The sequence below is a fragment of the Pterocles gutturalis genome, unplaced genomic scaffold, assembly GCF_000699245.1.
Source record: "Pterocles gutturalis isolate BGI_N339 unplaced genomic scaffold, ASM69924v1 scaffold10211, whole genome shotgun sequence".
Lineage (NCBI taxonomy): Eukaryota > Metazoa > Chordata > Aves > Pterocliformes > Pteroclidae > Pterocles > Pterocles gutturalis.
The window spans coordinates 44,023-57,314 of record NW_010100398.1 but is presented as its reverse complement, the minus strand read 5'-3'; the positions used below and the strand labels follow the sequence as shown (position 1 = coordinate 57,314).

Sequence of the window (13,292 nt, the reverse complement as noted above, 5' to 3'; positions counted from 1 at the left end):
AGCAGCTCTCGCTCTGGTGGATGCTGCTGGACAGGGCGAGATGAAACTACACCCTGTTTGGGGCAGGCAGAGATGGGGAGGCTGATCTGCTTCACATGACAGTGCCCAGAGAATACTAAGATGCAAACAGATTTACAAAGAGCCAAAAAATCCTCCGGGGACTCTTCTGCACATCCCAGGGGAGTCGCAGCTCCTGCCCCGAGCACGTTCAGCGGTCTCACCCTTTGCTGGCTCCCAAGGGAGGGCTGCACCCCTCCGCAGAAGCTGGTTCGCCCTCTCCTCCAGCACAAGGAGCACTGCAGGGAACTGTGACTCTCTGTGGCACAGACACCACGATCTGGGGGGGGAAAGTGGGATCCACGGGATCGTTTGGGGCCCTTCTCTAATTGCACATCTCACCAAGAAGTGAAGCACTGAGCTGGGCTCAGCCCTCTGCCAGCTGCGGGCTGCAGTCTTCTGAGGCCGCAGGGGGAGCAGAAAGGAGCCGGGGGCTCTGAAAAACCATTATTTAGGCTTTTTTAGATTAATTGGTGTTAATTGCCTTGGGAGGCTTGAAAATAGCACTGCTAATGGGAACGTGGAGGCAGGCTGAAGGTGAGGTGCGAGCAGAGGCTCATGATGCTGTGTGAACCCCGGACCAGGCTGTGCCCTGCCAGAGGACAGCCAGCAGCAAGGGACAAGAGCAGGGAGACCTCCTCCTGTCCAGCCAGGACCTGCCTGCACCCCTAACGCTCCCCCAGCACCCACCCCGGCAGCTCCATTCACACTCACATGGGGGTAGAGGGAGCCTTCCTGCTGCCACGGCAGTTTTTTATCATGAGAGCTCCAAGAGCACCTGAACCTTCCCTGTTTCAGGCTCCTTTGGCTTATGGCTTCACACCCTTCTCCTTACTCCTGCCACCCTGGAGGAGCCTCAAAGGGAGCCTGTTTCCTGACATGCACCTGGTCCAAGCACAGACACACGGGCAGCCCAGAGAGACCCCAAAACCTCCGCTCACCCCAAGGCTATCCAAAATCCAGAGGAGAGGATTGGCATTGGATGGGAGCGGTCTATCCATCAGCAGGAGGTTGCTGCCCCTCACCTGGGTCACTGGACTCTCCTGCTGGTCATGAATGAAGGCAGCGGGGTGGCCTCTGGGCACGCTGGGCAAGCTGCTGCCAGGCTGAGATCTGGCCTCCCCAAAGCTGGGCAGTAACAGACAGAAGCCAAACTTGCCTCAAGGCTGTGCTGTGTTTGTGTCTTCTGGGAGAGCCTCCAGCGCCGTACCCCCATCCAGCAGCGGGTAACAGCCGTTATCAACAACGAAGTACAGACAAAACTCTGATTACACAGGCTCCTGCATTGCTAAAGGTCTGTCCTTAGATGAAACCCAAACCCCAAGTTATTAGGGTGCATTTCCCTGTTTTTACATACAGTTCATATGAAAAGAAACACAAGTTACCGGCACAGAAAATACTATCTACACAGACCCACCACGCAGCAGGAAAGCACACAGCACGGCTCCAGCAAGCGCAGCCAGACCACGCGCCCCTCCCAGCCGCCGTCCACGCACAGAGACCGGGTCCATCAGATGCTCCCCGACATGACATGCCAGGTCCCACCATGCCAGGTCCCACCAGGCACGGCTGGGAGCTCAGCCCCCGGTGCTGGCACCCCTAGGCACAGGCACGCTACCTCTTGCCCTCGCATTGCCTGAGCAAGAGACATTCGTGCAAGAAAACCAAACAAAATCCCCAGTCACCGGAGGCCCCTGCGTCATCTGGTGTCATCACAGCTCCAGTGATTTAAGCAGAGTTTTGCTGATTTACATCCCAAGACAACCTGGACTATGATTTTAAGCTCTTCTGGTATGTGCAGTTTATTAAATGCGAGAGGCCGGAACTGTGAATGTACAAAGTGCCCCAGGCACAGCAGAGACTCTAGAAATGAATGAAAAGTTCCAGATTTTGAAATAAGTCAAACATTTGGAGTTTTATTGCTCTCGGTCTGGCTTCGATTCATCCCTCTTTTTAGTATTGTTCTCTTTAAGGTGACAGTTTCTAGGAAATGGTGAGTGTAACATCTCTCTTACTGTCTCATACCACTTGATGGCTGATAATTTGCCAGGAGAAAGGCTGTGCGAGGAGGAACGCAGACCTCAATTATGGCTTCAAAGTGCCAATAACTGAAAACTCAGTTACAATAAGTCAGGGGAAGAAGAATGGATTTCGGTGGCTTGGTTAGTCAGCTCCATCCTGGACCACTGGATGTCTGCAGACCTTCTGTCGTAACCTCCTGCAAAGGTCTGCTGGGGGACCTTGGACAACCAGCTCAGTTTTCACCTCCTTCCCAGACCAGGTTCCTCTGGGAAGAGGCTCTTACGATTTTCTAGCTCCAGTACTGGCCTCCACACTCAGCTGGTTATGGGAATACGGGGTCTCAGACACGCTTTCATACATCCCCCTGATCCTCAGCCCAAGGGATCTGAGAAGCATCCAGCCCCTGGGGGTTCCTGGTGTAACTCCTGCCCAGCCGAGGGCTTGGACAGCCACCCTGCACACGGGGCAGCCAGCACGTGTGGCTGATGCACAAGCACAGGCTTGTGTTCAGTCCTGCCTTCTCTCTCCCTTCCACAGCACAGCTTTGATTCACAACCTTACCTCAGACTGGGAGGAGGAAAAACAAGAGACAGCAGTGGAAACAAGCAGAAAGGTGTCCCAGCAACAAGAACATCCCAAAGACGAGAAGATAAGGAACCCAGCTTTACCTCTGGGACCTACTGAAGCATCTTACCAAGGACAGGGCACAGAGGCAGCAATACCTCTGCCTTGCTTCTGTTCAGAGCAAAACATGGACAGGACACTGCAAAGTAACTGAACGAAGGATCGTAAAACCATCAGCCCCATGTAACTGCTCGTGTGGCCCCAGCCCCACACACCCGAGCTGCCATGGGGACACCTGGAGCTGCCCATGGGGACGGGTTGTGCCTGGGTTCGGTCCCGCAGGCACGACACTTGCCTGCAGCAGTGCCTGCCATGCCTCCCGCTCACTCGCACGCTCTCAGTGGATAATTACAGAGAAAACCAAGGCAAATCCCAATTTTAGTGCCATTATAAAACAGAGAGGGGGAATTCATTACCTGGCAGCTGCTAATATTTAAGAAACTGATAATTTACCTCTGAGGCAATGAATGCAGCAGAGGCAGAACAAGCCAGAAAATGCTGTTGCCTCCCCCCACCACCTCTGTGCGGTTAATTTGCAGAGATTTTCTATCTACCTGTTTATTTCCCTGCCTCCTATGCTAGCACCAAGGTCCCAGCGAGGGAGAGCGTGTTCCACAGGGCTCTGCACTGCAGAACTCACGAGAATCTTGGCTCTGGCTCTGCTGTACCTCTAGATTTGGGAGAGCGTTTTTTAAATCTCTCCTGGCTCATGCAGCATCTCTGCAACCAGCCCACCTTAGAGAAGAGGAGCTAAAGAAGGGTGCTAGAGCTTAACAAAAAGACTCATATGGACGTACAGAAAGAAAGGTCAGACAGTTTAAGATGACACTGGGGAGGGAACCAGACCACTGGCTGCTTCTCTGAACAGCCCAAATCTCTGGACGAGTTTCCCAATACCTCTCAGGCTCGAGCGCTTAGAGTTTTCCGGCACATCCTGCCTCCAGCCAGGAAAGATCTCAGCACAGCCCCTCTCCCAGGTCTGCACCTGCACCACATGCTAGAGAAGGTCCCACAAACTGAACAGGAAGATAAAGCATCACGAGAATGAGCCACGGCTCAGTGTGTACCTGCTCAGTTCCAGCAGGACTGACACCAGCACAGCAGCCTCCAGGTGTCATAGGAACGGTCTTAAATTTAGCAGCAGCCGCCTTCCTTCTGCCTGACTCTGGCTTCTCTCTTCCTCTCCATCCCCCTCGCTCTCGCATTCTCGGAGCACGTTTACACCAGAAAGTCTGACCGATGATAATGGCATAATTATAGGCACGCAGTTAAACAGAACATAAAGGCTGTGGGATAAAGGCAGGGGTGCCTTTGCACTGCCCTCGCGTTGCGGTGGTTCACACATCAATGAGACAAAGAGGCTGCCTCATCCTAAACGAGAGGGACGGGCACAGACCACCACCAGAGCAGCAAGGGCTGCCTGGTGCAGCCCCCCGTGCTTGAGCTCCTGAGAGGCTGCATGGAAGTGTCAGTTTAATCTCTCAAACAGTATAGAACAAGCAGGGAAAAGATGTTTTGGGGTCAGAGCGCAAAAATCTGGGAGGAAGCCCCCGAGGCTGCGTTTAGCCTTGCACCCCAGCATCCATCGGGCCAGTTCTGCAGTCCCCAGGGGATGGATGGGGGCACCTGACACCCCAGAGCTGCCTGGACAACACGCAATCGAGCAGGGACAGGCAGGACCTTCCTGCCCAGCTCTGCCACGGACCCCACACTGCTCTCCAACTCCGCTCCCTGCCCACAACACCAGGAACTGAACCCTCGTACGTGCAGCCCAGGCAGAGGGTCAGCACCAGCATCTGCTCCGTGCATCGCTCCTGCAACCTGACAATCCTCCAGCAAATCATGAGAGAGAAACCATCAAAAGAGCTCTGGCAACCTGCCTTTGGGGGCGTACGATCTACAAAATTTTCCTTTCTTTTATGGTTGCTTCTCGCTGTAATCATAAAAAAGGTCTTATAAAAACATTTGTCCCGGGGAATGTTTGGTGATGCAGCATGCGTGCAGATTGTTCAGTGTCTAAATACATCAGCAACCCATCTCTGCAAGCCGTCACTGCAATCAAACACGGCTCCTCTTGACTATAAATGGTCTTTGCTGAGGAGAGGGTGGAGGACAGGTTTCAAGAGTGAGGAAGTGTTCCCTCCTCGAGCTGATACACTTTCCTGGGAAGAGGAGATTCCAGATGAACAGGGGCATTTCTAGAGCACAGATCCCCAAGGAGGGGAGAGGTCTGGGTTTGATCCTTGCCTCTCTCCATCATTTTTGCTCCAGCTGTTGAGCCTGGACCCAATAAAGTGCTTTAGTCCTTGAACTCTGGCAAGTGCACAGTCCCACTGACCCCAGAGACTTTAGCTCAGTGCTGACCTTAAACCAAGGCCCAGAAGTGGGGCAGGTCCCCAGCCCCTCCCCAGACAGTCTTTTCAGGAATATTCCTTCCTTCCCGTTTCTTCCCTGGGCCCTCTCCTTTCTCTGCAGTGGTTGCTCTCTCAGAGCAGGGCGTGATGGACACACAACCTCTGAAGTGTCAGGAAAATCCCATCCTTCCAGTAACCCTCTAAAATACAGCTGTTAGCGAGCCAACCCACAGCTGGTGGTTATGACCTTCTCGACAGAGGAGCAGAGGGGTTAAATTAATGAGCAAGGCTTTGATGTCTGCAAGCTTCACGCAGTACAAAACCTTCTGCTTTGATGTTACTTTTAAAAGAGAGGAAACCCAGAAGGTGTGCAGTGCTGGAGTCCCAGGGAGGACTCGGATCGGACACCCACAACTGCAGGCACAGGGACTGAGCTCTAACGCGGCTGCTTTTGCTCAGGGCTCTGCTGCAACAGAGAGAAAATGTGACCAAATGCATCCCAACCTCACCAGCTTCTCCCAGACCAAACCCACCTTTGCTCTGCCTCTGGAGAGCCAGGCACTCACAGCCCTGAGCATCCCCATGGGAGCTCCAGACCTGACCTCAAAGGGTCCCCCAGACCCGGGCAGTGCCAGTCCCTCTCCTCCCACAGCTGGGAAATTCCCCAACTTCACGAGGTCAGGGGAGGAGTAAGGAAGCCCCTCTCTCTGCCCCACCAGTGATGCAGCCCTCCTGCATGAGCTCTCCATCGCGTGCAACCCCACATCTTGCACAGCAGCAGCAGGAAGGTCCGAGCCGCGCAGAGGGACCCATCGCGGGCCCTGGCACGCTCTCCTACCTTACGCAGCACCCGGGCCATGGCTTCCCCTATCCATCCGAGCATCCCCACAGCTTTGCCAGCACGCTGAGCCCTTCTCCCAGGGCCGGACAGAGCTGCCAGCAGGGACAGGCTCCTCTCCATCCCCCAGCTCACTTCACCTCCCTTCACTTTTCCCTGCCTCCCCTCTCCTGCCTCCTCCCATGGGGAGTTTCCCAGCGGCTCAGTAATTAGCATCATCATCACCAATGCTAATAACACCACCACAGCTCCTGCCATCCAAAGCTCAAACAACTTTACAGCCACCATCACGCCTCTGTAACCTCCCGGGGGAGGCAGGGAAGCAGCATTACCCCATCGCACAGATGGGGAAGAGGCAGTCGGTGGCAGAGATGGGCAGCAAAGCCGGGAGCCGTGACGCAGGCACTGCACCCACGGGACCCCCCTGTCCCAGGGACCTCCCTGCGGCAGAACAGCCCCTGTGGAAGGAGGTCAGTGGTTGTGCAGACAGCAGGACTTACCCAGAGATGGCGTGACTCAGGGATCTGTGCAGGGTTGGGGCCTGGGAGACCTGGGATGAGTTTTTTCCCCTGTGCAGAGCCTCGGTTCCCCGCTGCAAAGCGACCGCAGACGAGCAGCACGCAGGACTGCGCGTCCAGTCTGAGCTCACCCCTTCTGATGGGACAGCAGGCACTGTGGCATCCCATAAGAGCACCTTAAATCAACCATCAGAGCTCGCCTCTAATCAAGGACTTACTGTTTACTGACAGATTAAAGAGGATTTTTGCTTTGAGCATTCAGAAAATGAGGAATCTGGGGAGATTCTTGTCTGAAGAGCCTGACCCCGGGAAGCTGCTCTCCCACCTTGGGTGGGGTTTGCCACGTTGGATTTTGAAGCCTCACATGGATGGGAATTACAGCTTTGCAAAAAAGCCCACCCACGCTCCCACCCAACAGACCGACATGGCCCTGGTAGCCCTCGGACAGAGGGGGACAAATGCAAGGCACGAGGCAACGGGCTGCTTGGCTTTTGGCAAGTACCTGCGAGACGACATCGACTCCAAATGTCCTGAGGTCTGGCCTGTGCTCCAAAGCCAGGCTGGCGTATCTGTCAGCTGGGAGCAGCAACACAAAACAAAATTCACCTGAAGTGACCCAGCCTCATCCACCAGAAGACACAGAGATGCTCTCCTGGCTGAAGAGCCCTTTCTGGAGGGTATTTTGAAGACAGCCAGCTGGTGTAAGCCACGTGCCGGCGGGGCTCTGCTGCCTGCAAATGCCTCCTGAGCTCTGGATTTTGGGGAGCTCCTGGATTTCTGAGGGTGTTTCAGAAAAGTTTAGGGAAGCAGATATAAATACACCTGCCTTCACTTTGTGGGTGCACGGACAGGGGCAAAACCCGGCTGGGGGCTCTGACCTCCTCGGCAGGGCAGGATGGTAGGATGCTCCGCTGGGAGCAATGTTGGGAGGCATCGGTGTCCCGCCCGCATTTCCCAGCAAACTCCCCCCTGACAATTCATCTGCCTACAAAGACCATAACCCTGATCATACCATGTAGCTCTGCATAGCTACTGGCCTGAAGAAAAAAAACAATAAAACACCCATTACTGTCATTTTTATGGGCTATGGACTATGGTCCATTAGATACCAAATAAGAGGCATTCTTTAAAATGTGAGACAGGCAGTCACCCTGCTCCTCCAGCCATGAAGCACTGTGGAGTGCATTGATCTATTCTCTCTTGGGATAAAACGGGACACATTTAGTGTCTGCAAGGAGGAATATGTCATTTTTTTTCCACACACTGCTGCTCTGCAATATCCTGTTGAATTCACTCTACACCATTCCACTACCACATGCACCAGCCAGGCCTGGGAACTGAACTGGAAACGGACTCTTGGGGCTCAGCTCACAAACCCAGAGCAAGGGGGGGGGGGCTCACACACACACGGCAAAGTCAGGGCACGTGGGGAAGAGGCCTTGGGAGAACAGCTGGTGAAAGAATCGGTCTGCAGCAGCCAGGCAGAGCCACCCCTTTGCAAGAGCAAACACTGGGCTTTGCATCCCTGCAGGGCTGTCCCTCATCCCCGAGGACAGGAGCAGCAGCGTGTCCCCTGCTTGCTCACACACGTCCATCAGTCAGGGACCAGCACGTACCCTGGTGTCTGAAAGGCACCTCTGTGATGGGACTATGTCTACACTGCCTCTTTCATGGACATGCACCAAACCCCACGGGGACTGTCACGAGGTCACTGGTGGTTGGCAATGTCCCCGGGGGCCTCTTCTTAGACACAGCCTGTGTACTCACAGCTACACTCCTGAGGAATGCCTTTTGCCTCGCTCTTGATGGAGCATGACTTTTGTTTGGTTTCTGGATGAACGTCTAAGTTAAAAATACAAGGCTATTTCTGGCAGAAGTGGTTTGGTTTTTTTTTTTTCCTGCCTTTGTATTGCCTTGGATGCCCCCGTGCTGCTGTCTCCCTTCTGGCTCAGAGGAGCTTTGTTTTCCTTCTCAATGATCATGTTTGCACCGGTGAGCAGTAGGAAATGCTTCTCCTATTAGACCATTTCCACGAGCACTGTTGGGAATGAAGAATGAGCTCAGAGAAGTCTAAAAAAAGCTCAGTCGGTGTACAGATCCTGTCTCCAGTGGTCAGAAAACTGAAGATCAGGAATGTCTGTGGTCAGAAAGGGATGTGTACACACACACACAGGTACAGCAGGACATGTTCCCCTCGCGACCCACAGACAGGAACAAAGGACTCAGTGCTACAAACATTTCCAAGCATCCCCACTCTACAGACAGCCTTCATCCCAAGCTCTGCAGCTCAGACCCTTTCTTACCCAGCATGAAAATATTTTCTTTTTCTTAAATGCCAAGAGAAAACAGGCTTATCTTTCCTGGGCTGGACTTATTCCATCTGGAATCACTGCATGACCACAGGTCTGTGATGGTGTGTTACAGTCTCAGCTATAAAGCAAGAGCCCAGATACTTTAAAGCACCAGTGGGATCAATAAATCTTTGCTGTTACACTCCATCTCCAGGCAACAACAAGCTGAGGACTTGGAGCTTCTCACTTGAGATCGCTGAGTTCAAGTATCTCCAAGCCCCCTCCCACAATGCAGAAACACGCCATCACCTGTGGCTGTGATCCTGCCTCCAGGACCGAGAACAAAACCAGCACAGCTGCTGCAGGAAGCCTCCCCGGTACATCGTATTTGTCACAACAAACATCAACACAACCGGAAGATAGGGGCCTAACAAACAGCTTAATTGTTCAGGGTCAAGACATCAAAAAGGCACATGGAGAGCTTTCCAGGGCACGGATCCCCACTGCCTCCCCGGGAGCCAAGTACAGACCGAGTCAGAGCTCTTCAACACCCAGCACAGGACTTGCTGCGTGCCAGTAACCCATAAATCACCGAAACCAGGGCCAGCTCCTCTTGCCAGCTGCTGCTCTTTAGGAAGCACACTCCACCTCACTTGCTTCCAAAAAGCAGCTTTCAGACAACGATCTTCCATCATCTCTGCCTGACGATGGATGGATTCAGAGAGACTGCTCTGCACACTGCTGCTCTAGAGACCATCAATGTGATCAGGAGATCAGGGGGAACTATACCCAAGGTCCCAGATTTGGCAAAGGCAAGCAGTATTTTTTGTTGCTCACCAAAAGCCTGGAAAGGGCTCTGTTTCTCAAAGGCAACAAGCCCACCCCACATGAACCCCAGGAGGCTAATCAAGTCAGACTCCACAAAGCAACGGCTCCAAATTGCTGTGTTCTGGAATTCAAGGCATCACATCCTGACAGTCCTAAACTCAGAGTTCAGGTCTAAACTCTCATCCCTCAGGAGAAGGTTACAAATACCACCAAGCTCTCATCAACCAGTTCACGGGAGGTTGGTATCACTTGTCTGTTTAAAAGACAGTGAAACCGAGGCTCAAAAAGGCAAAATGATTTGCCTACAGTTGCCCAAACAGTCAAGAGCAGAGCTAGATGCAGGCTCTGCTTTCCAGCCAACAAGCCACGCTGCCACCCCCACACCAGGTTAGAAATGAGGTAAGAAATAACATGCTGTAAGAGACTCCCAAACCAGTACTGGAGGAGAAAAACATCTTCCTACCGATTGTGACACTTGGACTCGGACTTCACTCGTATCCAGTGGTGATGTGCTTGATCCTTGGGACTTCCTCTCTGAACCGGAGTGCTGCTCCCGGTATTTCTTTGACCTCGCAGGTAAAGACAAGAAGTCTTTTCCCGAAATCTTCAGGTCTCCCACATGATGGCTGTCCCCATTTTGGTCCTTTAGAAAGCAAGAAACAGTCACTGCACATTGTCTCAGGCTTATGAGGAGATCTGTTGGCAGGCTTCCACAGAACAGACACACACAGAAGCAAGAAGTTAATGTGGAGTTCAGATGATGTGAGTTACCGCTCGTGATGTGCAGGGTAGAATAAGGACATTCTGCCTGTCTCTGCAGCAGGTGATTTTCACAAGTGGAGAGGAAGCATCAACCAAACAACACACAGCAGTCAACTTCTCTGCAGGGAGAAGTCAGGGAAAAGTAGCAGAGAAGTAAAAAAAAAAAATCCAGTTTTAGGGCTGTGGTGTTCCTGGGCTGCAAATTGTCTCTTTATCACACACCGAGCAGTGATGGGACTCCCCAGGGTGTCCTCACTGCAGCAACCACATGCAGGTGAAAGAAGCTCAAGTGACAACCCAAAAAGTCCTTGAGGTTGGGATTTTAGGACACGTACACCAAAAAGCCAAGAACGCTGAACCTGAAGTCGCAGCACACCAACAGCACACTAGGATGCTGTAGACAAAATGCCTTTTCCATTCCTTGCAATACAAACAGGAACAGCGAGAACAAGTATCATTCCCCTTGACGCTACTGACAGGACCAACTGCAGCCAGGCTGGTGTCCACGTTTTGAAAAGCAGCCACAAAAGTGGATTTCAGAACTGGAAAGAAACTGCCTTCCAATGCCTTACTGCCTTAGGTAGAGCCCTCAAACTGTTTAGTTCACGACAAAAAGAATAGATGGCTCAATTACGGCATGTAATCACCTTCAGGGTAAAAACCAGCATGCGATAAAGAGATTTTCAGTCTGGTAGAGAGAGGAATAAACAAAAACCAATGGCTGGGAGCTAAAACCAGAGAAACTCAAAACAAAAAATAAGGCACAGGTTGGAGAGAGAAGGATGACCAAGGAAGCAGCATCCCTGCTGTCTGCTGGGGCACTCAGAGATACTCTCTGCCCAGACACACGGCTCCATGGAGAGGCCCTGGACAAGAGGTCCTGGCCTGTGCGGTAAGAAAAGTCTCTCCTGACTTGAAGCCTGTATCTGGCAGAGACAAAGGGCAGAGAGGGTGAGACAATAATGAGACGGTGCTGGAGAGATCACAGTTCACTCCACTTCTTTAAATCTTACCGCCCTCACCATAGCAAGCTTGAAGCAAACAGCCCTCTCTGATGACTGTAATCGCCTCTCCCTAGGAACTGCAGCGGAGGAGAGGAAGGGGACTTGCAGCCAAAACACTCACCAAGGTGAACCCGCACACACCCCACAGGACCACTGCAGGGGGATGGGGACAACTCGTGTCTGACCCCATGGTTACAGACTACCCACAGCTCCTGTTTACTCCAGCCTCCCCATGAAATCCCCAAAATCCCATAACCCTGCCCAAACCATTGAATGAGGCTTTAGGAAACCCATAGCATCAGCAGCAAACCACCCACCAGCAAAACCCTCCGGGCCATGCTGCTGGGATGAGGATACACCGGGGAATGTCTCCCTGACACCGGGCACTGCTGTCCCTGCTGTCAGTGCCCCAGAGACGGAGTCACACTGGTTAGAGCAGGTAGGAGCCAAAGTGGCCAGTAGGCAACTGGAAAAATTAACAAAAATACATGAGTATGTTTGGCATTTAACTCCCAAAGACAGTTAATTCAGGGAGAAGCTTTCCTCTGGCCCTCCCAGTGCTTACTGGGATGTTTAGGCACTCAAATGGCTTTGCAAGCCTGAGGTTGTTTCCCATTGACCGTCTGCACCAACCTGGACAAGTTTTTTCTCTCTGTGACATTTCTACAAAAGGGGAAATGGCCCCTGGGACACTTGGGAGAGCTGTGCCTGAAAAGTGCTGGATGAATGTAAATTATTCGTGCCAAAGACATTCCAAAAAGGCAGAGCAGGGCTGCCCACCTGGCCACCTCCTCTGGGAACCGGCATCACCAAGCCCCATGGCACCAACGGTGCCAGCCACTGGGCAGACCCTGCAATCCTGCACAAGATTTTCTGAGCAACTTAAACAACCCCCATAGGTGGAAAGGCTCAGTGCCTCCCAGACGACTGCAGAAACAGCCTTCGCCTTGGGGAGACTGAGAAAATGCTGATCTGCTTGGATCTGACATTTCCAGCAGCAAACCGGAGCAGAGGCAATGCTCAGAGCCCCTCGGAACAAAACCCGCTGCCTCCTGCAACGCACCATCCCCTGCCTCTGACCTCTCCTTCCCTCCCCGCGCTGAACGCAGCACTGCGCTGGGCTAACGAGGCACCGAGATGGGCCACCAGCCACTCAAGGGGCTAAAACGCTAATGATCATCCTCTCAATAAAGGGCTGCATTTTCAAAAAAGCACAGAAGTGGCTTTTTTAGCTTTCAGCTGTTGAGTGCCTTTCTAGTCAGACCAGCTGTTCCTCTCCTCCACGCTCTCCAGAAACCCTCTTTGGTTAATCCCGTTGACTCCAGCGATAGCTGCTAATTGCATACTCCCCTGCAAATGAAGCCAGTCAGCAAGCCGTGACAGATCCCTACTGATGTTTAACCTTCGAGGCCAGACATCTTCGCTTACCTTTTCAGAAGGGAACTTCAGGAGGTCTAAGCTGTCCATGCTGTTCCTTTGGAGTCTCTTTGGCCTGGCTCCTGCAAAACAACACACTGGCATCACCCCCAGCACTAATGTCACACAGATAAAATTCAAACCAGGGCAGACCTGCCGCTCCTGTTAACTACAAAGTCAAAAGGACGAGATGCCGCAGCTGTGCTGTCCTTGAGATTCAAATGTGGTTTTTTCCTCTGTTGTTTTGGGTCCTTTTCCCAACACTATCCCAGCACCGTCAGCAGCAGCTCGGGCTGCGTGGGGCTGTTGCTGTCAAACCAGTGACTGGGTCACACCATGACCCTGATCTCAACTGAGGTCTCTGGAATTCAGGAGCTACAAACCCCACTTTAAACAAAAAAAAACAGGGGATTGACATTGAGAAAAATCGTAGCAAAAATAATAGTTTAATAAACATGTGGATTTGTTGCTTTATCTTCATGTTTTTAACTTAAAGAATGTATCTGAGACACAGCTTTGAGCTTTTGTCTACAGTCACGAGGGCTGGAAAACCAAGTGAAGGAACAAATATTTTCTAT

The 13,292-nt window shown here is 52.4% G+C and overlaps 1 protein-coding gene across 1 annotated transcript in view; it reads right to left on the bottom strand.

The window, feature by feature from the left end:
• Positions 1-13,292, bottom strand: part of GPSM1 (G-protein signaling modulator 1) — a 51,150-nt gene that overhangs the window by 12,439 nt on the left and 25,419 nt on the right. Inside the window, exons 10-11 of the mRNA XM_010079651.1 lie at positions 12,727-12,797; positions 9,996-10,175 (exon numbers count right to left, since the gene is read on the bottom strand). Coding sequence (XP_010077953.1) covers positions 9,996-10,175; positions 12,727-12,797 — 251 coding nt within the window. The remainder of the gene's footprint in view (positions 1-9,995; positions 10,176-12,726; positions 12,798-13,292) is intronic.